This window comes from Boleophthalmus pectinirostris, unplaced genomic scaffold, assembly GCF_026225935.1.
Source record: "Boleophthalmus pectinirostris isolate CB_2022bp ecotype Guang Dong unplaced genomic scaffold, ASM2622593v1 HiC_scaffold_2, whole genome shotgun sequence".
Taxonomy (NCBI): domain Eukaryota; kingdom Metazoa; phylum Chordata; class Actinopteri; order Gobiiformes; family Gobiidae; genus Boleophthalmus; species Boleophthalmus pectinirostris.
Window position 1 is genome coordinate 11,723,194 of NW_026571152.1, and position 23,970 is coordinate 11,747,163.

Here is a 23,970-nt window from a genome sequence, read left to right on the forward strand (position 1 = left end):
TTGCTTACCTTAGGTCCAGCTGTTAAAAGATTCACGCATCTCTGACAAAAAGCAAATAATCCAGTCCGTTTATGTGAGATCCAGAGATCAATACTTGAGTGCCAGTCTGATTTGATCAGAAATCAAGTTTTATCAGAGTTTATTGTAGTCTCGTGACTACAAAAGTAGTGAGCTGAATTGCTCTATGACTGCACTATGTAATGTGCTAAAGAATGCAGGCCTTTGTAGAGAATGACAGGTTAGTGACTAAGATGGACATTCGGGCACAGCCATAGACTGTATGGACATAGCTAAAGCACTAGCCGCTGTGTTCCAAATAGGATGTGAGCATGGGCACGAATGTGGTTCCTTTGAGGTCTGGTTGGATTCGACTTCTATTGAAAGTCATTTTTGTCTTAAAATGTTTGTTTTAATCTGCTCTACATGATCCTTTGGCTTTTGTCTCACTATTTTATCCATAAATCAAGATATGAACATAAATAACGGGTGCCTTCTTTCCCAGAGGTTGATCCCACAAGTGTTAGCAACAGGTTTGACTGACAGCGCAACTAAGCATCCGATCCTTCCCAAATCAGTGCAGGCTGGAAGGGGTGAGTACCTTCCACAGCCTCAAGTAGGGCTGGGCGATATGGATCAAAAAATATATCTCGATATATTTTGCTATATCTCGATATACGATATATATCTCGATATATGTTCAAGAAAAAATAACTCCCTAAAACTGAAAACTGCAAAAACAAATCTGCCAATTCCACAAGGTCTTTTTTTTTATTGAAGTATAAGAGGTCGGCAGTTCATATAGGAACACTTAAGATTACAAAAACCCTAATTACATAAATAATAATTTAACTGTAAAATAAAAGAAATAATACATATTTCCTTCTTTTCATTCATAAATAAAACAACTCAACACAAGCTCATCTTTGCATTAACTCTGTTAACCATCCCATTACCATGAGCTCATTTACCAGAAGAAGCTCAGGATGTTCCTTATTTCAATAGATCCATGTTATTATCCAGCAGTAAGGAGCTCTGAGGTTTCCCACAATTCACTGCAGATCAAACCCAACGTTTCCAAACACTATTGTACAAGTTACACTGAAGCAGATTATTAATAAAAAATATTCTGCATAAATAAACTTTACATGACTAAACTTTACAATATATAAAGCATAACGACTCTAGAGCCACATCAGCGCGTTTGCGATAATAATGTGTTTAATGCAGTTTTACGCACGTGTGTTTACATTTTACAGAAACGAAACTTAAGCGCGTGGCTCATTTGCATAAACAGCGCACTTCTCGTGCAGCTCAGCTCGTTTAGCTTCTTTCGGGCTAAAGGACGCGACTCGGTGGAATATGAGGATGTGCTGCTGATGTTCTTGTCTGTAAATGGTGGAAAAGGTTCGTGGTGCTTGAAGCTTTTCACTGGCACCAACTTTCGGCGTTCAAGGCGATAGTGAGGAGTGAAGGAGACACGAGCGAACAAAATCAGGGAGGCGGAGGCGACGAGAGAGAAGGTAAAAAAGCGAAGCGGGGAAATCAGAATTGAATATAAGCATTATATCGATATATACGATATGTCAGAATTCATATCGAGTTTAAAAACTATCTCGATATATTTAAAATATCGATATATCGCCCACCCCTAGCCTCAAGCAATAAAAACAATCAAAAAGTAAATGCAACACAAGATAAATAAGTTTAATATATTCCATGCTAATCAGTAACATCTCCAGAAAGACAGGCAAGTAGAAAAGTTACATAGTGCCCCTTTAAGCTGTAACCGTTGAGGAGAGAATAAAGTTAGACCCAACCCTAACTTTGCCCGTTCACTCACCTCTAACTTTAATCCTGCGATTAACCCCATCCCTTTCATCAGCATCCAGTCATAACAAAGCAGAAACTAAAACAGCACCCCAGATCCAGAGAAAGGTGCCCGGGTGGGACTCTGCGATTAGGGATTAAACATGCACTGCCAAAAAGGATCTAACTGCAGCGCTGCGCTGTCAGGGACCTCTTCTGTGGGGCTCTGCAATAGGACTGAACCATCTGTGAAAAATAGATAATTGTAGTTTGAATTAGGATTTATATTTTAATAACAGGATTCACGTCCAGAAAAAATGACAAAAAGACTGAAATATGAACTGACATACTAATATAAGAATCACATTTCAGAACATGTTTGTGCAGATCTAAACTTCGGGGTTAGCGGTATTTATGCAGAATAACATAGGAGATTTTGTTGTTTGTTGAGGAAATGCTGGTGCTTCAAATATGGCAACCTTTGTGGTTTGCCAATTAAGTCCATTAAAAGTTTAAAAAAAATAATTATTTCCACTGTAGTAAACTAGAAATGTTCTAAAAGACAAAAAGTAGATAAAATGAATTTAAAATGAGGCAAACCCACAAACTGAAGAGCTGTTCAAATACCACCTGAAGGAGCTCACATGCCACAATTTGAGAAACACTGAACTAGGAGGTCCTTTGACAGGTGAGGTCCTTGACAGGTGAGGTCAATGACAGTGCAGGTCTGCAGCTTGCAGCTCCACACAGAGGCTGATTAAACAGGAGAGTGAGTGAGGGTGGAAGTGGGCGATCAAACCAGAGGAAGTGGAATAAAAGGCTTTAGTCACACGAGGCACATTTTAACAAAGTGTTTTAAAAGATCCAAAAATCCGCCCAGTGAGACTTTAAACTGTGGACTTCTTATCCTTGGTATTTCCTGCAGTTTTGCTTAAAATCCAGAGGTGTGTAGTACTCAGTTGCATATGTAGCATACTTTTACTACTTGGTAATATTTTTTATTGAAGATAAAAAAATGTACTCAAAAGCATTTTAAGTACATTTATTTAGAAGTCTACAAGTGACAAAAGCTTTATGATAAAAGCTTTATGTTGACAGTATGAAACGATATGAGCATTTGTATTTCTTGCACCACTCCTTCCGTCGATCTTTTAAAAATACCAGATTTTGTGCATTATTTAATGTTTTGTCCTTCCAATTACATTGACTTCAAATTACTCAGATTATTCTTTAAGTTTCTCTTACTTGATTAGTAGTTTTTTTACTATAGTAATTTCTTGGGCCACTACTTTGCTTGAGTAATATTATGTTGGAGTAACGTTATTAAACAACGCCCAGCTGAGAGGAAGTGACAGGCCACAGTAACACTCGGAGGACATGCCCTCTCCACTCAGAGAGATCAGGAGTCTAATCCACAACCTCCTTACTGAGAGGAGGAGACAGGCTAACCACTCTGCCACACTTTTGTCTTGCATCATTCCTTTCCAGTAAAGTGCAGCTGGGTCAGGTCTGGTTTGTGGTTTGTTGTAAACATTAAACTTTGGTCCAAACGTTACAGTCAGGGCCAATAGAACTTTATTGAATTAGAGTCACTCCTTGATGACATCATGTGACTATGGACCTGCTTTGGAGATGGATTTTAAACCAGAGAAAGAAAGAAGGAGGGGGAGATAGAGAAAGGGGAGGGAGAGGGAAAAAGAGATGGAGAGAGAGAACCACATTAAAAAACATGAGGTTGTTTTTTGACAGAGCCCAGACCAGGACTGAACCACAGGGTTTGAGCAGAGACACGTATAAGAGACTTTAAAGGCTTTCTACCATATTATACTGTCGTTTCCTCATCAAAAATATGCCTGAAGAATTTTTAGATGTAATCCATGCATGTTTAGTAATTTAGCAATCTTTCCTGGGCCCTGTTCAAGTCCCTCTTACGGTTGGTTAGCTGCAAGATTCTTTGCAATGCTCAGCCCTCAAGCCTACGTCATCCATGCTCCCACACAACAAATCACCATAAATATACAAAAACATGATATAAATCTGTACACTACAACTTGACAAACCTGATGCGATGTGCTTTAGATTAGCACTGATTGTGTTGTGATAGTGCTCTGAATGGGGTGTGACTTCAAAACATCTTAATCATTGTTCTTGGTGAATATAGAATTTTCAAAACAAAAATAAGGTAACATGGTGATCTGAATAGGTTATGTGTTAGCGGTTAATGCCCCAAAGTAAAATAGCCCCTCTTTAAACAAATAATATATATATTTTTTTCCATAAACAATTGGTTCACCGTTCTCATGTGTTTAGCCTCCTCTGTGACTCACAAACTGGATACACTTTCTCTGGGAATGATGCTGTTAAACCCACTGTGTTTAAGTTAAAGTTTGAGATGTTTTAGCTCGAGGCGTTTGGAGTTTGTGGATTTTCAGTGGTCTCCCCTCCTGTCTCTGGTGTCTCTTGTGTCCAGTTTAGACCCAAATTTAGAGTTTCCCACTGAACCAAGAGCATGTGAGGGCAGAGTTGCAAAAACAACATCCACATAATATGAAAAAGATTTGAAATGAGGACATTAAAGAGGGGGTATAGCGGGGTGCAAAATGTACTTTTTGAAGCTTTCTACCATGTTATAACATTATTCTCTCATCAAAAACATACATGAAGAGGTTTTAGATGTCATCCAGGTAAGTTGCAGTAATTTTGTGTTCTCTCAAACCCTCCTCATGGTTCGCTGTATGATTCTGTCCAAGGTTCTTTACACAAGCCTACATCATCCATGCTCCCACACGACAAATCTCCATAGATATACAAAAGCATGATACAAAATTCTACACAAAACTTGACAAACCTGATGTGATGTGCTGTAGTTTCATTAGCCGGACACACAGTGATTGTGTTATGATAGCGCTCTGAAGGGGGAGTGATTTGTGTTGTATTTTGTTTCATTCACACATGTTTACCACACAAACCCTGCATATTTAGGCTGAGTTCTTCTCTCAAACAGAAAACACTCTGTTCCACCTTGTGATGTCATGTGGTAATACAGGAAGTGCTCCACTGTTTGTAAACTCCACACACCTTCATTAGAATAATTTTCATGATTTCTCTGGATTTGCCTATCTCTACTGAACAAAAGTTAAAAGGAGCTGTTATGTTTAAAACTTCATGACATCACATGGTGAAACAGAGCATTTTAAGCTTTTGAGATACAGACAGTCTAATATTAAAGGATTACTCAAACATGTGTGAGTGAAACAAAACACAATTTCAGGTATGTTTGTGATGAGGAATTAACATTATAACATATATCTTATATACTGCAATATGGGTCCTTTAAAACACAGTTTTAACCCCTGCAGGACAGATCCTTTTCTGCAGTTTGATCAGAGTGGTCTGTGGTCTTCTTCACCTCTACTCTCTGGTTGTAGTTTCTTTTTCTGTAGATTTTTTAAATTCCAGACTCGCCCCAGACTTCCCCTGCCTCAGGCATTGGACACATCTCCCCCAAGCCCCCAAACACCAGAAGTCCTAAAGTCCACTGTTTTATCAGAGAGGCCCTTTAAATCACTGTATTCTACCTCAACTGCAAAATATACTAGTATGTAAATAAAAAACAAACATTTGCTCTAATCACATTCCTTCACAGGACTGAGTCTAACAAATACCTCTAATAATAGTTTCTTTTTTTTTTCCTTAATTGGGAACATTTTAGAATTTCTCAGTCTATTTGTCCTACATCTGGGCACCGAGTATCTCCTGCCTGAGGGGAGGGGCTTAAACTCCTAATGCAGGGGGGGTGTGGAGACTGCCCGGATTTATTTTTCTTTTTTCACCAGCCTAGATTTATAAGTGTCCATAGATTTAGTGTTTTTGCTATCAGAAGAATTCAAATGTTGTCTAAATGCTGCTGAAGGCGAGAGTGAACTATATTGTCCATGTAAAGAAAACTAGTCTCTTTGTTTTTTGTTCAGTAACTCTGATGTAACAGTGGACCTCCACAGATCTGGACCTGTGTCTCGGCTTGTCACAGGCAGATTCTGCAAACTCCAAACCAGTGTCGAAATACTAAAATTCCAAATAATTTCGATACTAAAGAACAGTCCCGATACTCAATACTGATTCTGATACCACGGTGATTAAAAAAACAACTCTTTCTTTAGACAATAGAATGTAATTTTCAACATTAAATTGTAGTACTTTTACATTACCTTGTGGCCTTATACTGTGTAATCCCTCAGTGGTCCAGGTAGGTTCCATAGTGGTCTATGGGTGTTTACTTGTCTATGTGCTTTTATACTTGTTACAGCTCAAGATCATTCTAAAGCTACTCAGGAAAGGTTCATTTCTGTCCTGTGAATGTGACTTTTTTAGTAGCAATACCTGTTCAAATGAGTAAAGTGTTTAGTAGTTCTCCTCGGATCTCAGAGCTTACACTTTCCCTCATGTTTTAGAGTGGTGTACAGTGGTTCTCAAACGGAGCTCCTTCCTTAGAAGTTCAGATATTTTCTGGATGTCGAATCAATATAATCCACATTCTTGTTCTTCTTTGGGATAGTCCTTGTTTAGAACTGGTATAACACTGGTTAAGTCCTGTTTTGGACATAGTTTAGATTTGGTGGTTCTCAGAAGGCAAAATATTTTCTTAGAAATTACTTGATGCAAACTGTGAGAGAGGTTTTAAAGTGAGAGCTTCTTGTCTCCACCAGGTCCATTCTGCAGAAGTCTGTCCTTGGACTGAGGACCATTGATGGACTGCCCACAGACTCTGCTCCAAATCCCTGCTCCAGACCTGACCCTGGCTCCAGTTCTGGTCTTAGTCCTGGCCTCAGTTCTGGTCTCAGTCCTGGTCTTAGTCTTGGCCCTGGTCCCAGGCTGAGTGTGGTTTCTGGGACCTTTTTCTTTCTGTGTCAGAATCAGCACCATCAGAGCAGAGAGCTGCAGGCACGCCATCGCTTAGAGATCAGGTAAAATAAATATAAATATAAAAAAAAAACTGTACAATAAAACATTAAGACATGACATTACTGTACACCAGGTGTCTCCAACCTATAGCCTGTGGGGTAACCTGTAACTTGTGAGAGCAACCAGTAGCTCTCTGCCCCTTTCCAAGTAGCTCTCCAAGGGATGTCTGAATTACATATATTGGGCTGACTAAGTACAATTTGATTAATTGCCATTGTAATAATTATGCTGCCCAGTTTTGTGCACTAATAAATGGATAATGTTTTGTATTTTACAGGCATCTAACTGTTTACCAACTAAGGCTTTAAGACTCTTATTTATACTCAGTTTCTTGGAACTGCTAAAATAAGTAGCTCTTTGGCATTTTTGTTTTGTAAAGGTAGCACACCAGAGGAAAAAGGTTGGAAAACCCTGCCGTACACACTGTAATATTATTGTCCCAAATTTGTCATCTGCATTTTATCCATTTGTCTCTGGGTTGAACCTGTCAGGAGCAGTGGAGTGCAGAGACCAATCCCCAGATCAGTTATACATTTAGTCAGGGGAAATGGATCTAGGGAAAACCATTAGTTTCAAAATTTCATAATTCATGTCAATAATTTAAAATGATCAATGCTAACTTTTATTAAAAGTAAAATATAAAATATTTATTAGAATTACATGTATTAGACGTATTAGAATTAAAATTAATTAAAGTAAATATTTAGATAAATATCCTGAATTCAAATTATTTTTACGCATCATTAATATTAATTTTACAGTGTTAAATACTGTATGGTCTTCTACACAGTGCATTAGATGTCCAGTCTTCTCTGTGCTGGCAACTGAAGGTGTCCACTGTCCTCCTGTCTCCTGTCTCTCACACATTGGCATCTCTGCCAGATAATGTCCTTTTCATTGGACAGATAATCCTGACACAAAGGTCCACACTGCGGCTTTAATGAGGCAATTAGACCTGATTTTCTGCCCCTCGCTCCTCCCCTTCTTTCCTGTAGAGTACAGAAATATAATTTTATGTCCTTAATTGGATGATTACTCTGCAAGTTTGTTTTATTTATTTTTTTATTCAGCTCTGCAGAATTTTTTATATTAATTTATTCTAGACAATACTCAAATAATCACATTTTGCATATCTCTCAAACACCAATTGTGATATTACTCATTGCCAGTAAATATAGTGCTTATACTGTGATGGTCCATAGCCTGAGGAGCAGCCACACTTGTGCACAAAGGCCTTGTCTTCACTCTCACTGCAGCGACCCCACGAGAGACACGGCCTTTGACTTTTGAACTGTACCTGCTGGGTCATCGTGGGGTCACAGCAGGACGGGGTTTAGAGACGCGACACCAACAAAAACTCCACTAATAGAGACGGATCACTCCCAAACAGGAAGGGACTAAAATAGGACCAAATTAATCACATTTTAATTGAAGATTCAGTCATATTGTTAGTGATTAGGCATAACAGTAGACACGTCACATGACTATATAAAAATAGAAAGTTAAAGGCGCTGCACCTGTTTTTTACTGTCTTAAAAAGGTGAAAAAAAAAAAAAACAGAACTAAAAACAGAACTAACTAGAAAAAACAGAACACTGCTAGTGCTAGAACACTAGCAGTGTTCCAAAGTTATTCGTCACTTACCTTATGCACTCCAAGCATCCTAATCATTCACTGCCATGAGTTTATAAGCCCTTTCCACAATTTTCTGAGCAAGAGCTGAGTACAGGTAATGCTAACAACAACTAGCATGCTAACAGCAACCTTTCTAGTTTGCTGCGGAGGACAAAACGCTTTATAATTAGAGACAGACTGTACAGAGTGTACTTATTTTGACCTTATACAATATATCTGTGCTGGGGAAAGACACAGTTTGCTCAAATACATGAAAAAATACTTAGAGACCTCTCTTTGTAGTCCTGGTTCTTGTTGCTAGGTGGCCTCTTCACAGACCAAACATCTCTATTTACATTATTATATTTAACCCAGCACAATGTAAATGAAACAGCTGTCCACATGAGTTATACCTCTGCTCTCCTATATAGAACAAACACACACACACACACACAGGCAGTCCGGTCATGTTTGATCGTCTCTGATTCCTTTGAACAGATGATGGCTCCTAAAATGGCTCCCCTTTAAATCAAACCTAAACGTGTGGAATATTTAGCTGGAGTTCCTCATTCATTTGTGTCAGATAAATACGCCTCTAATGTTGTGATTTAGGGAGTGGTTTATGAGCAGACACAATGTTTAAGAATGATTTTTCCATCGCAGACAGAAGACAGAAGGAACTTTGATTTAGTACTGGCTTAATACTGACATGTTTAAAGTGCACATGACAGCTTAGACTCATTTCACCATAATGTTAACAAGGGCCAAAGCTCATTTAATTTACACTACTGATACTGATACTTTGCAGTTGATGTCATCAACATTCCCTAAGGGTGTGATGCTAACTAGAGGCTCTGCCTTCTCTGAAGCTTTTTATTACTCAAGTGAGACTTTAATCTGAGCTTTGTTTTAACACAGTCTGACCAGAAAGAACTGACTTAGCTGGAACTTCAGCAGGTGAGCTGATTTGTGCTGTTAAAAAGTCCTTCTCAAGTAACACAAACAATCTCTCCCAGGCCCTATTCAAATCCTTCTTACAGTTAGCTGTAAGATTCTGTGCAATACATCACCCATGCGCCCACAAGACAGTTCTCCACGAATATACAAAAGCATGACACAAAACTTTACACAGCCACTTCAGTCACTCTGACGGGGGAGTTACTTACTGCTGAGAGCAAAGGTAGTGGACACTCAGAGCGTCAAAAACTAAAATGTTTCTGGTGAATATAGCACTTTCAAAAAAAATCAAAGGTAACATGGTAATCTAAATATGCTATGTGTTAGCAGTTAATACCCCATAGAAGTAAAATACCCCCTCATTAAACATTATTTCGTATCTATTTTGATGAAGCAGAAAAATTTAAAAGTTTGGTACCTCTTCTTCTGTTTTCCCTCTAAGCCCCAAAATACCTCACAGATAGATGAATTGTAGGTATCTCATTTAAGGCCGTTTCTGACCTAGACTCAAGGGGGGTAGGGTCTCCCATATGTCCCCCCGGCTGCAGTTCTCTGTCTGGTGTTACCCTCCTCTGGTCTCCCCTCAGAGAGCTCCATTGTCCCAGGCTCTAGGGCAGAGGGCTCCCAGCGTGGGGTCTATCCCAGCCAGAGCAGCGCCAAAGCAGGGCCCCAAGCCAAAGCAGTCCCCTGTCTGACCCCCACTATCTCCAGCTTCTATAGAAAGGGTCAGGAGGCAGCAGACCACCAGGGAGACTAAGACCCAGACTAAACCTGGACTAACCCAGGACTAAACTAGGGCTAAACCAGACCTAAACCAGGACTGAACCAGAGCTAAAACTGGACAATAGTATACATATTATTGTCAGAATGCAAGCTTTGAATGTATTTTGGTAAATAATTACTTTTTCAATTAGTTTTCAAACCTGCTATCTGTGAGTGAGTAAATAAAGGAAACCTGTTCCCCATTCTCTCACCTGGCCCCTCACCTCACCTCTGCTCTCTGGTCTTCTTCTGTCAGGCTAAAGCTGGACAGACTCCCAACTGCAGTAATATAGATAGCATGTAATGAGAATACAACAAGATTGGGTAAGCCAATATAATTACACATTAGGTCTTTAAACTAATAATATTTGTCCTATTTTTCGCAGTGCTACCTCATCTCCACTGGAGGAGCTAGAGATTTGCTGTAGACACCTGGACGAGGAGTTTCACCTGGCCCAGGAACAACGCTTGGAGCACGAGTACGGAGAGATGAGCCCAGTACAAGAGAGAGGGGAGGAAGGAGTGGCAGAAGAACAGGGAGGAGAAATGGAAGTGCAGACAGAAGAGGAGAGCACGGAGAAGCATCCATTATTCCTCCAGCCAAAAAAGTAATTGTGATTTGCCATATTTGCCATATATATGCATTCTTCACAACCTTCTTTCTGAGAGGAACCCTTTGCAGCCTCCTGTATATTCAGCTACCAAACTGCGAATGTTGGGTGGGTTTTATCCAGGCACACCAGTTTCCCCCATCAACCTAAAACGAGCACAATTAGTCAAATCCTCCAACTAAGGTAGTCCTGACCAAGACTAGCTCAACATTTGTAGATGAGTCCCACTGCTCCTGACAGGTTTAACCAGGGCATGCCGCAAATACAGAGGACACATTTCCCTATAACAGGCATGTGCAAACTATGGCCCGTGGGCCAAATGTGGCCCTCAGACAATTTTTTCTTGGCCCTCAGGCTTCCAGGTGAATTGGCCCAAATTACCTTGCATTAATTAAAAATGAACTTTTTACAGCATTTTTTAAAAAAAATCTACCTTGATAAAGCTCATATTGAATATTTAGTGTGTGGTTTTAAGGGTCTTAGCATGAATAAAGACTGATGGCTCATTCTAACGTGTTAAACATGCACATATTTCAGTTATTCACTGTACTGAGCTCCAGTCTACGGCCCTCGATCAGTCTTCTGCTTCATTTGTGTTTAAATATGTGGTCCTTGATGAAAAAAGTTTGGACACCCCTGCCCTATAATAACCTCCACCCTAACCTTAACTTTATAAGCACACTTCATATTATTGTTGTACCTTACTAAAATTTAATGAATAGACTCGATACTCAATACTGATTCCAAAACCACAATGATAATAAAAAACACTCTTTCTTTAGGCAATAGAATGTGATTTTCAACAGTAAATTATAGTCATTTCTTTTATATTACTACATGGCCTTATATTTGCGTAATCTCTCAGTGGTCCAGGTAGGCTCCATGGTCCATGGGCGTATACTAGTCAATGTGTTTGTACAGTTCTGAGGCAGCTCAAGATCAGTCTAAAGCTATTCAGGAAATGTTCATGTGTGTCCTGTGAATTTTACTTTTCTAGTTGATACCTGCTCAAATGAGTTTCTAATTTAAATAATAATTAGTATCTGATTCCTGATACTTATGACAACCTGTTATGTTGTTCAAAACTGCTTTTCCTTTACAGTTTACAGTCTGTTGAACACATCTCCACGGTAACAAGGACATGTGAGATCCGCTGCTGTGGTCTCATATTTATAAAAGTCCACATTCCTGCTCCGTCTCTGAACATCCCTGAAAAGCTCCCTCCCTCTTCATGTTTGATACGGGTCTTATTTTAGCGGCAGGCTCTCATAGCTCTCCGTGGTACACGTTCGTCATCATTTCAGCCACTTCTCTGTGATTTAGCAGTACAGATCTTTAATGCTCCTCTATCTTCTGAGAGGACCATTCATCAGAGCCTCCAGACCCCCGGGAGCAGGTCCAGATGTTTGCCCAGGAGTAAATCTGCGTTTGTGGGAGATGGAGGAGCAGTGACATCATGCTAACTCTCTCTGTGATTGTGTATTTTATGGAGAAGTAAAGGAGCAGCAATGAGACAGAAGTGGACAGCGCCCCCCGCAGACACAGAGGAGAGGGAGCGGGCGGCTGTGGTAATACAGGTAACACATATCAAGTCAGATCATGTTTTTTACAAGTCAGATGAGTCCTAATCAAGTCTAGCCTGTTTAAAGCAATAGCGTGTAACATTCTGGAGGTAAAAAAGCCACAACATTTTCCATGGAGATAGTTTAAGGTCATACTGTGGAAGTTTATAGCCAAAGGAACAACATTACCATGGAAACAAGTAGAAAGAGGCCAAATAAGAGTCAGGTTTGTGGAGTTGCAAGCTCACTTGTGCATGTGCAAGTTTGTCTTTGTTTTGCAGTAATAAAAACAGCCAAAATAAAAAGCATGTTTTTATTTTAGTCTAAAAAGTAATGTAATGGGCCTTTAAGTGCTCTCCTCCTCTCCTCCTCTCTCTTCCTCCTCTTTTCTCCTCTCCTTCTCCTCCTCTCTTCACTTCCACTCTTTCCCTCTCTCCCTCTCCCCCTCCTCCTCCTCTCCTTTTCTCTTCCTTCTTTCTTATTCCTTGGGGAGTCAGAAGATTTAGTGCTGTTTCATTTGTCTCCTCTGAGCCTGGAGTCACTCAGAGTTCACTAAACACAAAACACAAAGATCCTAAAGAGTTTCATGTCTATAGAAAATGATATTGTTTAAGACACATTTTGTAATGGAAAATACATGTAATATAAGTTGTTCTGGTCTCTGGTCTCTGGTCTCTGGTCTGGTCTAAGGTCTATAGTCTATAGTCTATAGTCTATAGTCTATAGTCTGTGGTCTATGGTCTCTGGTCTGTGGTGTCTGGTCTCTGGTCCCTCCAGTGTCTGGTACAGTTGTGAGAGTGATAAAACATGACTTTCTCTGCAGTGGTCCTCAAAACCAGTGACTAATGTTTGACCCTGCTCAACAGGTCACACTTTGATATAATTCTCTCTCTCATCCTCTCTCTCTCTCCTTCCATCGCTCTGTGTCCCAGGCATGTTGGAGAGGGTTCCGTCTGAGGAGGAGGCTGCGGCACGCTTTAGCTGAGACACAGAGCTTTGATACTGGGTGGGACGAGGGCCTGGAGCCCTTGGACCTGGAGGAGTTTGTCATGGATCAGGTGTGTACAGGACTGACTGACTGGTTTATGGTTAATATCTCACCGGGCCTATCTTCATAAAACAAAAAACAGCTTTGTGTCTTCTCTGTCAATATAAATTACCAAAAGTGAAATTATTTTTTCACAGTAGCTACAGAAAGTGGTGCCATTATTCAACCCCAAAGACCTGACTGGTGACAGTTGAATGGGCTTTAAGCCTTTAGATTAATATGAGTACTGCTTGGACATGCATATATAGTTACCCTTTTTAAAGTAAGATATACATATTGATACTTTTCTGTGACATCACGCTGGGGGTGTTCTACGTGTATGTGTGTCTATGTGTCTATGGCAGAACTTTCAACAGTTACCATGGTGACACAATGCATACATTAGCAATAATTATCCAAAGATTGTCTAAAAACTCAAGAAAAAGTCTGAAATGGATTTAATCAGTACATTTTCAAGAGCCTGTGATCAATACAAGCGTCCATGGTTCTATTTAGGTGTTTGATTTTCAACAAAAAGGTGAGACTGACTGAAAAACTTCTGGCTATCTTATAACTGTAATATTATCTGAGAGGGACTTGTTTAACAGCAAATATCATCGCACCTGCTGTAGTTCCAACTAATAAGTTGATTCTTTCTGGTCAGATTGTGTTAAACTAAAGCCCAAATGAAAATAATTTGAGTTACAGCTTCAGACAGAGAAAAGCTTCCAGTTAGCATCACTACCCTAGAGAATGTTGATGACATCAGATGCAATGTATCAATATAACATTTAAAGCTCCCAATTGTAAATGTATTAGATTTTTGTTACCAGTAGATGTCAGATGTGAAAACCGTTCCTCCCTCACCTCTGCTCTCTGGTCCTCTTCTGTCAGGCCAAAGCTGGCACACTATCAGACAGCACTAACATAGATACCATCTAGTGGTGGTATGTGAGAATACAACAGGGCCAGGTCTGAATGTTCAGACTGTAACTTTATAGAAGAGCTATTTTACCAGGTATTAACTGCTAAAACATAACATATTTAGATCATTATGTCACCTTGCATTGTTTTAAAAATTCTGTAAGTTCACCCTCCCTTTGCTCATGGTGTTAAGTCACTCCTCCTTCAGAGTGCTATCACAACACAATCAGAGTGCAACCCGCTAATGAAACTAGTCTAGATTCGTCAAGCGTTATGTACAGTTTTGTATTCTGGAGAACTGGAGAGCGTGGGAGTGTGTGACATAGGCTTATGGGATGAGCATTGCACAGAAGCTAACAGAATCTCCCTCCATAAGGAGGGTTCGAATATGGCCCAGGAGAGATCACTAGATTATTCAAACAGGCATGGATGACATTTAAAACCTCTTCAGGCATAACATGGTAGAAAGCTCAAAAGATTTTGCAGAATATTCCCTTTTTAACGTTTGTTTTTTCCTAAAGGTGTCTCTTGACGGTGACTGGTCACTAGGATTTTAGACTTCAGTGAGAGTTATGTTCCTGAACTGGAACGGCCACTGTCTGCTAAGGTACAATATCTACTATACATTTATTTACGCATACATAGTTTATACATCACATTTTACACCCACCCCCTCTGTCTTTCTCCCCCTCGCTCTCTCCCTTTCTCTCCTCCTTCTATTGACTTAAACCTACACATCAAAGCACAGATGAACCTCACAGCTCGCACACTGAGTAAAAATAAGCGCTGGAGGATAATTAAAGTGTAGATTTGACTTAAATATGGGCATTCCTTCAACGTAAAAACTCCAAAATCCTCCAAGAAAAACAGAGTGGTGACCGGACATGGCTGTGTGTCTTCTGCATCATATATTTGTAATGTACACAAGTCTAACAGCAACGCGTCTGGGGAGAGACATAACTCCTGATACAAGTGTCCACCATCAATGCTTCAGAAAACAGTCTGCTATTGTTTTAACAGAGGTAAAATCTCCCAGGAATTTAGCCCACTTCACTATGAGAGTCTAACCCACAACCTCCTTACTGCGAGAGACAGGATAACCACTCTGCCACAGTAACACAGGGAGGACATGCACACTCCACTCAGAGAGATCAGGAGTCTAACCCTCAACCTCCACACATAGAGGAGGAGACAGCTGCCTCTCTGTTGGGGGGCAGACTAACTGTGCATTTGTCCCCAGGCTTGTGGCACCTCTCTCTGGGAAGCTCCTTCAGTGACAGACCTTAGATCCAAACAGGCCTGGAGCTCTGAGATGACAAGAGCACCTTCACCCTCGCTCTCTCTCAGGTGGGGCACATTTTAATGCATCACACCTAAAGATTCAAGTTGACCGCCATCTGTATTAAAGCAACACTGTGTCACTCTCTGGAGGTTTCACATCACCTGCATGCTTCTATGGAAATGGAAAGTTAAAACCATACTTTGTTTTATGCCATACTGTGGAATATTATAGCCAAAGAAACAACATTTCCATGGAAAAAAGCAGGAGCAGGCCATCCTAAGGGCCAAATAAGTGTCAGGTTTATGTAGATGCAAGCCCACTCACATTAAGGATGAATGTTTTTATACATTTTTCAGTACAATAAATACAACCAAAATGAAAAAAACACACTTTAATTTTAGAATTTTGGTTAAAAAGTATCACAGTAGGACTTTAAATATTACAACTCTGAGTAAGATAATGATGAGGGGACACTATTAAAACACAATTAAATGTATAAACAAGGAGACAGCATGGGTGTCCTTTAACACTGAGCTGGAGGAAGGGGTCAGAAATCTATGGTGGAATTAGCTGTTTACTTTCAAGTTGCAGATTTGCTGACATGATTTATGGTTAATTTTTTTATGTAATTTCAGGAGCACATCCCCTCTCCGTTCAGCAGTGCTCAGTGGGCTCTCAGAACGATCTGAGAAGATTGTAGAAGAATGGTAAATATCTGTCTTAAAAATACAATTCTTTTAGTTTAAAGACACAAACTACTCACTCACACATTCATATACAAGAACTAAATTACTCATTACAGTAGAATAACCACAGAACTGTGAAGGGAAGTGTCTTGCCCAAGGACACAACAACATGAGCTAGTTCAACAGAGCCTTTATTGGTCCCACAATGGAAAAGTTTCCAGTCCAACAATAAACCTTTCAATATATATCCTATCCAATATACCATTCAAACTGATCAGAGTTGGGACTAAACCTGTGACCTCCTGGTTGGTGGATGACCTTTCTAAACCCTGAGCCACTGTTTCCCTGTGTGCCATTCTGATGTTTCTTCTCACAAAATCCTGAACACTCAAGTTTGACTTTGTGGTTTTCTGTGCACACGACAGAGCAGATGAACTCTCCCTCACACACACGCAGACTCATTAGTGTGCCTTACTGTGACAATGGACAGGTCTCATCTCATGCCATAATAATAATAATGAGGCTTTACACTTGTAATGAGCTTTACAGTCTCCGGCCTCCTGGTTTGTGAGTGTGCTTTAACCATCTGTTTGTGACTCAGGGGCTTCACAGACAGATGCACAGCTCTGCTGATGCTCAGGAGAGCCAAGAAGATGAGGTCCAGACCAGAGGAGCACAGACAAGGGGAGCAGAAGATCAGAGGTGAGGCTGGTTTGATGGGAGATGGCTGGGAATGGCAGCAGTGATTCTAGTGCAAACTGTTGTTTTGTCCTTAGGCAAGACACTTTACCTACATTATCTTATCATCAGTGGGATATCCATTTGGGGTTTGTAGATTAATCAACCAGAACCAAGCCTGCCCCAGTTGGCTCTCTTCTCTATACCCAGCTCTCCAGCTCTCTCTGGGGCTTGCGTTCAGGCCTGAGTGCTCTTTCTGGAGGTGATTAGAGCTCAGGGAGATTCCTCCTCAGATATCCCCCTCTCGCTGTTTATGTTTGGGGCACGTGGACAGGACTGACCCACTCCAAACCTGATCAGCTTTCACGCCAGCAGGCCAACTGAAGCAGACCACTGAAAATACACTTTTTTTTTTGCATTAAAAAAACAGTTAAGCCCCCAGCTAAGGTAGCCCTGACCAAGACCTGCTCAGACCTGTAGATGGAACCCATTGCTCCTGGCAGGTTTAACCCAGAAACACTAAAGGATGGGTAATTTCCATACACTACAAACTACAAATTTGACTGTTTTTTTATGTTTTTATAATTTTGGCCTGGTTTGGCAGGGTAGTACCTGTGGTAAATATTTACCATAGGTTTACATCTGTTAAGTGTCAGTTTGTGGAGAAAGGTGGAGAACAAATGTACAAAAATACAGGAAGCATTTAATACAATAAAGGTGTTGTCCTTTATTATGATTAGTCTAATTGTATCTATTGAGCAATAGCAAACAGACTTCAAAAACTAGAAAAAAATAGGCAAGTTTTTTTTGTAAAATATGATGTTAACTGTGTTTTTGTAAATTAAGTCTAACCTGTCATATGCACTTTTCCCATTTTAAGTAACAATTCAGATATTCCTTTTTGCAGCGTGACTCAAGATAAAATCCTCAAATTCTGACCTTGGCTCTAAAAAAATGACACATTCATATTTTTTTCCATATAGCCTTCCCAGCTTTCAATACTTTCCCCATGTTTACAGTTTTTCTCTTTCAGTTTTTCCCCAAACATCCGCGTCCAAACTCTCCTGGTTAGCTCCTTGTTTGTTTCCTGTCTCCTCCTCCTGTCTCCTGTCTCCTAAGCACTTAACTGAATTTCACACTCCGAGTTCCTACAAACATGCGCTGAAATCCAAGCTGCTGTTTAGGCTCTGAAATACAAAATAACTTTATTAACTTGAGCTCTCTGCGCGTTCACCGCTTTTCATCTGGTTTGGATTTGGGACGCCTCTCCTCACCGCAGGGCCACAGTCACTCACAAATCTGATAGAAAGAGGAGCTTAAAGTGCATATGACATGTTAAACTATTTATTTCACTAGAACATAGCTAGCATTATTATGTTTAAGATTTTCCTAAATAATTTATATTTTTTAATTTTGGAAAAGTTTATAATTGTACTTCTTGGCTAAACACAGGCAGCAGATGTGACATATGTAGAGGTAATTCCAAAACTATTTCTTTGCAACTATAATGTAAACATGAGTCAGAGCTTGTCTAAATTACACAATAGTCATGATAAGATGAATAAAAATAAAGAGAAACACCTTTATTTTGTTATATGAAGGTTTAAACTGTGAGGAAAAAGCCTTCCTTGTGCGTAAATAGTCTGCATTTTGGAGTTTTCCGTGTTGCTGACATAGGTAGAGGGATTCTGTTTTAAAAGTCAGTGCAACTTCCTGTATTTTGAACTTTTCTTCTCAATTTTCCTTCAATAGCAGCCACTTGAAACTATAATGTATATTGACCACAGGTACTATCCTACCAAGCCAAGGCAGAATTAGAAAAACATGAAAACCTGTCATATGGGCTTTAGAGAAATAGTGCTGATATTATTAGACAAGTTATTCCAGTATCTACTTTACAAAGACTTATGAATTTAGTGAATGGTGCACAGATGTATCTAGAACCTCTTTTGCAAGTATTCAAGGGGCAGGATGTAACTTTTCTGATGGAGGTTTTGCCGTCTGCTTGTCTCCATGGAGATGTTTTTGTTAGTCTGAATTGTTCCACTGTATGGAATTACATTTCTACTTTGCCTTTATTCAATTACATGTGTTTTTATTACTAAAATAACTTGCAAAACATGCATTCTTGTTGTGGTAGACCTCTGAAATAAATAATGTCATCATTTTGTCCGCTCTCTGCTTGTGCTTGTTTCTGCTATGTGCAGGAAGAGGGACCGAACTTCAGAAGAAGCCTTCACAGACAAACAGGTGAGACTCCGACAGGTTTATTAAGGAGTCAGTGTCCTCTTTATTAATTCATTCATTTTGTTTGCATTATCATACCTAAAAGAAGGTGCATTTTGCAAAATTGACTTTTTGGAATGTTCTAGCCTTGTTTCTTCATCAAAAATATGTTTGAAGAGATTTTAGATGTCATCCATGCATGTTTGCATATTTTAGCAATCTCTCCCAGGCCCTATTCAAACCCTCCTTCTGGTAAGCTGTAAGATTTGTCTGATGCTCCACCCACAAGTCTATGTCACCTACACAACAATTCTCCATAAATATACAAAAACATGTTAAAAAACAGTACACAACAACTCGACAAACCTGATGTTTCATTAGCGAAACATATGCTGATTATAATGTAATAACACTGTGAAGGAGACTTTCGACTCAGAGCATCAAAAACAAATGAAATGTGTTGATATGTTGTTTTCAGCAAATATAGTATTTTCAAAAGAATAAAGGGCAACATGGTGATCCAAATGTGTTAGCAATTAATACCCCATAGAAGTGAAATACCACCTCTTTTTTTTTTATTTCAGTGAGAGTTTCTTACCAAGGATGAGGCGGGATATTCTGAACGGAGGCAGAGTTCAGCTAGTGGTGAGGAGGACTTTTATTTTTTTGTGAAATACAAAAAAATATAAAACACTATTTGAACATAAGTGTGTCAGATCTGTGGAGTATCTAACCTCCTTGTGTTTGTGCTCAGACTGACCCAGGCCGTGTGTGTCTGGCCTCCCACTTCTGCCCCGGCATCTGCGCGCCTCCAAAAAAGTGTGAGTCTGTCGGCTTTTCAGACCTATTTGAAAGTCTATGGGGTTTGATCTCATGTTTAAGATTCATATAATGCTATTTTCTTATCTGTTATAATGTTGTTTCCTCATCACAAACACAAACATGCCTGGAGTTGTGTTTTGTTTCATTCACACGTTTAACACTCAAACCCTGCATTTTTAAGGTGAGTTCTTCTCTCAAACAGAAAACACTTTGGCCCCTGTGATGTCATGTGGGAATACATAAAGTGTTCCACTGTGTTTTTAAACTCCGTATACCTTCACCAGAATCATTTGGATAATTTCAGACTTGGAAATGACAGTCTTTACTGAACTAGAAGTGAAATGTAGCTGTTAACTTGACAGCTACAGCTTCATGACATCACAAGGTGGAACAGAGCATTTTGAGCTTTGGAGATGCAGACAGACTAATAAAAATAATTACTCAAACATATGTGAGTGAAACAAAACACAACTCCAGGTCTGTTTTTGAGGAGGTAACAACATTATAACATGACTTAAAGCTTGTGTAATATAGGACCTTTAAGTATACTAAAGTTATAATCGAGTCTCTTGTCAGTTCATGAGGCAGTAGAATGGTGTGTCCCTTTTTCAGACAGAGCAGAGTCAGTATTCTATCTCATTCTCTGAATGTTTCAAATTTGTCAAATCCACAGATGTCCAGAAATACACCTCAGAGTCTACAATATTGATAATAATTTTGCCTACCCCAGAAGAGCACAGAAGAAATTACAGTTAATTAAAAATAATTAGTGGTAAAAAACAGACCAGAATAAGTCTGATGAGAAATACAGATGAAAAAAAAAATTACAACATATAACATATCTAGCGCTGCTTCACAGAGGAGTTGCTTAGAAAAGTTGAAAATAGTTTTATTCATCACTCAAAATGTTTTATTTTGTTTTTATTTCATTTTTGCAATAATATGACACTGACACAAACTATGATTATTTTAGTCGACTAAGTGAAGACTAAACAGTTTTACCTAAAATCAATCTAGCTCAGCCTGTGTGTGTGTGTGCTTGTGTGCGTGTGTGTGTGAGAGAGAGAAGAGCAGATGACCAGAGGAATCCTGAGTTTTAAATAGAGCTCTGTCCCATAAGTGGATAAGTGGAGTCTGCTGAGGACCAAATCATTTCCACGGGACGGACACACACATCCATACTAACACAGGACAGACGCACACACTCATGCACACACACACTCACTAACAGAGACCAAAACTGTGGACGCCAAAAAGTACTGTGTTGGGAGTTTGACACAGAATCCCTCTACCTATGTCACAAACACAGAAAACTCCATCTAAAATACAGAGACTATTTATGCGCAAACTTTTAAACTAACACAATACATTTTAATTTTTCTAATCATAAGCAAATTACTGTGCAATTTAGAATACAGACTATTTAGAACTATAGAAAAATACTTTCTTACTTTTTTTGTAAGATCTCACTCCTCTGTCTATGTTTGAGTGAAATTGGTAGTTGAGTCTCATATGCACTTTAACCTATTTAAACCCAGATCTGAGCTTTAAACTGTGTTGTTGATCTAATAACGAAGGTTTACGTCATGGAGCTGTGTTTTGTCCCCATTACAAGCTGGGCTTCATGATCCAGACAGTCCTCACAATGTGAGAAATAACCGCCCAGACACACAGAGTAATTGTGTTTGTGAGGGAAGTCTGCCCGTGAAAAAATAAATGACATTTTCATAAAGATTCAATAAGGAGACGTTTGTGCAGATGTGTTTAGGGATTAGGAGGTCTAATAAATTCATACAACAAAGTGAGACTTTATCAAAGTCTCAACTAAACACCTATTTCAATCCTCACAATGATAATAAATTATAATAAATAATAAATTATTATTTAAAATCTCCTTATTCTGTGTAAAAGCTGCTAACCCTGTAGTTTAGACCACTACAGATCTGTTCTGAAATGTCCCTGTGTCAGAGGCCCTCTGCATGAAGCCTTCCTCTAACTGGGACTAGACCAGGGCTAAACCAGGAATAGGCCAGGACTAGGTAATGACTAATAGAAATCACTTTAAATTTAGGTTTAATTTTAGGGATGTAAACTGACATGAAATTCCCACAATTATTATTTTTAACTTGTTACAATTATGTTATAATCTGAATTATCCTGAAATCCTCATTGAATCCAGATTTAAACCCATAAAAACCTAACCTGGATCTCTCCAGATTGATCTAGGCTAAGAGAGTTCTATACATCAGCCTGGGATGGCTCTCACTGAAAGTGATTACAGCCAATGATTGGAATGATCAAAGAAATATTTCATGTTGATTGGTTGAAGCATTGTAACACAACCGAAAAATCAACCATCCAGTAGTTTTGGTTCATCCGGTGCTGGTTTCTGGCCAAACCTTAGTGCTGCTCTGTGATTGGTCAGTTTCGTGTGGGACCTGGGGCGATGCAAATGCAGAAACTGAATTATATGGATTCTCAACAAACTAAACTCACAAAAACTGTGAGAATTCATCTGCTGACAAGGTTATTAAAACCAGTTTGCTCTGTCGTGTTTGTGGTTTTTCTTTGAGTTGAGTCAAAACAAACTACACCTGGAAATGTCTGTTTTTTATTTAAAAGAATTGAACCAAAGACTCAAATAATCTGGACTAAAACTGGACTTAACCTTAAGAAAATAAACAGCACCTCTGCAGATTTAAAGGAACAGAGGAGGAGAGAGAGCGAGAGAAAAGAGAGAGAGAGGAGAAGAGAGAGGAAAAGAAAGGAAAGAAATTTCAGAGGGGAAGAGGAGAGGAGAGCGAGAGGGAGGGAGAGAGAGACAGGCACAAGAGAAAAATAGAAGCGTAGGATGAAGACAGTGTGAGAGAGTAAGAAGAGAGGGCTAGAGGACACGATTGAGTGTGAAAGGGAGAGGAAGGAGACAGACTAAGAGAGAGAGGGGAGAGGAGGGCGAGAGAGCGAGGAGAGAAAGATGAGTATGAGAGGAAGAATGTATAGAAAGAGAAAGGAGTGAGAAAAAAAGAGCATGACTGACTTTGAATAATACATTTAATTTATGTTACTTAAAACCTATCAAGGATGAGAGGAGGCAGGAGGGGGAAAGAGAAGAGGAGGGACGTATAGAGAAAGGGATGGAGGGAGGGAAAGTGGAGTCTGCCGTGTCTTGCAGTGCTCGATTTGGGGCTGAGTCCGCTCCACGGGGCCCCTCTGTGTGTGGGATAACCAGAAAGAAAAGAAGAAAGAAAGAGTGAGTGGAGGGGGGAAGAGAGTGAGGGATGAGGGGAGAGAAGGAGAGAGAGAGAAAAAGGAAAGGATTTGGAGGAGGGAGAGAAGAGAGGAAGAAGGAGAGAGAGAGAGAGGAATCCCTCTACCTATGTCTTCAACACTGAAAACTTCATACAAAATGCAGAGATAATTTATGCACAATTTAAACTGTCATTGAACTGTCTAATTATAACTATTCTGTAAATTAGACAAGTTTGAGCCCTTGTTTACATTGCGGTTGCTAGGTAACAGTTATAGATCTACCTCTGTTTTTGTCACATTTCCTGCCAGGGTCCAACTAGGAAATAACATTATAAACATTATAAAACTAGGCAAGATTAGTAAAATCATGTTAACTGTGTGTAAGTGAAATGTGTCATATGCACTTTAACCAGGACTGAACCAGGTCTTGAGGTGTCTCTTTTCTTTTCCAGTGTCCGACATCTCCGGTCCCAAACGCATCTCATCTGCACTGACTCAAAAAGAGAGAATTTCATTTAGAGACAAAAAACTACAACTGAGCTCAGGCTGGGGCTCAGGCAAGAAGAGGACGAAACCAGGACTAAACCAGGATTAAACTGGACTAAACCAGGATTAAACAGAACTGAATCAGGGTCAAACCTGGACTCAGTCAGGATTGCTGGAAATTGCACTTAATAATTTGAATCCTGTAAAATAATTTTTTATCATTAAATATTTATGAACTATTGACCGAGTTTTCAGTCATTACATTTTATCATGTTCAGTTTTAGCACAAATGTGATTCTGATCTGATCTTACCATG

The 23,970-nt window shown here is 39.5% G+C and overlaps 1 protein-coding gene across 5 annotated transcripts in view; it reads left to right on the forward strand.

Moving 5' to 3' along the window:
• The window catches only part of lrriq1 (leucine-rich repeats and IQ motif containing 1), a 30,164-nt gene extending 14,592 nt beyond the window's left edge, over window positions 1-15,572 (forward strand). For 2 of the 5 annotated variants that reach the window (XM_055155313.1, XM_055155317.1), the window contains 6 exons: window positions 6,513-6,770; window positions 10,488-10,709; window positions 12,205-12,289; window positions 13,207-13,332; window positions 14,747-14,832; window positions 15,466-15,572. In XM_055155313.1, coding sequence (XP_055011288.1) covers window positions 6,513-6,770; window positions 10,488-10,709; window positions 12,205-12,289; window positions 13,207-13,332; window positions 14,747-14,782 — 727 coding nt within the window. In that variant the 3' untranslated portion in view covers window positions 14,783-14,832; window positions 15,466-15,572. The other 3 variants (XM_055155314.1, XM_055155316.1, XM_055155315.1) reach the window with 3 other exon arrangements.
• The last annotated feature ends 8,398 nt before the right edge of the window (window positions 15,573-23,970 follow it).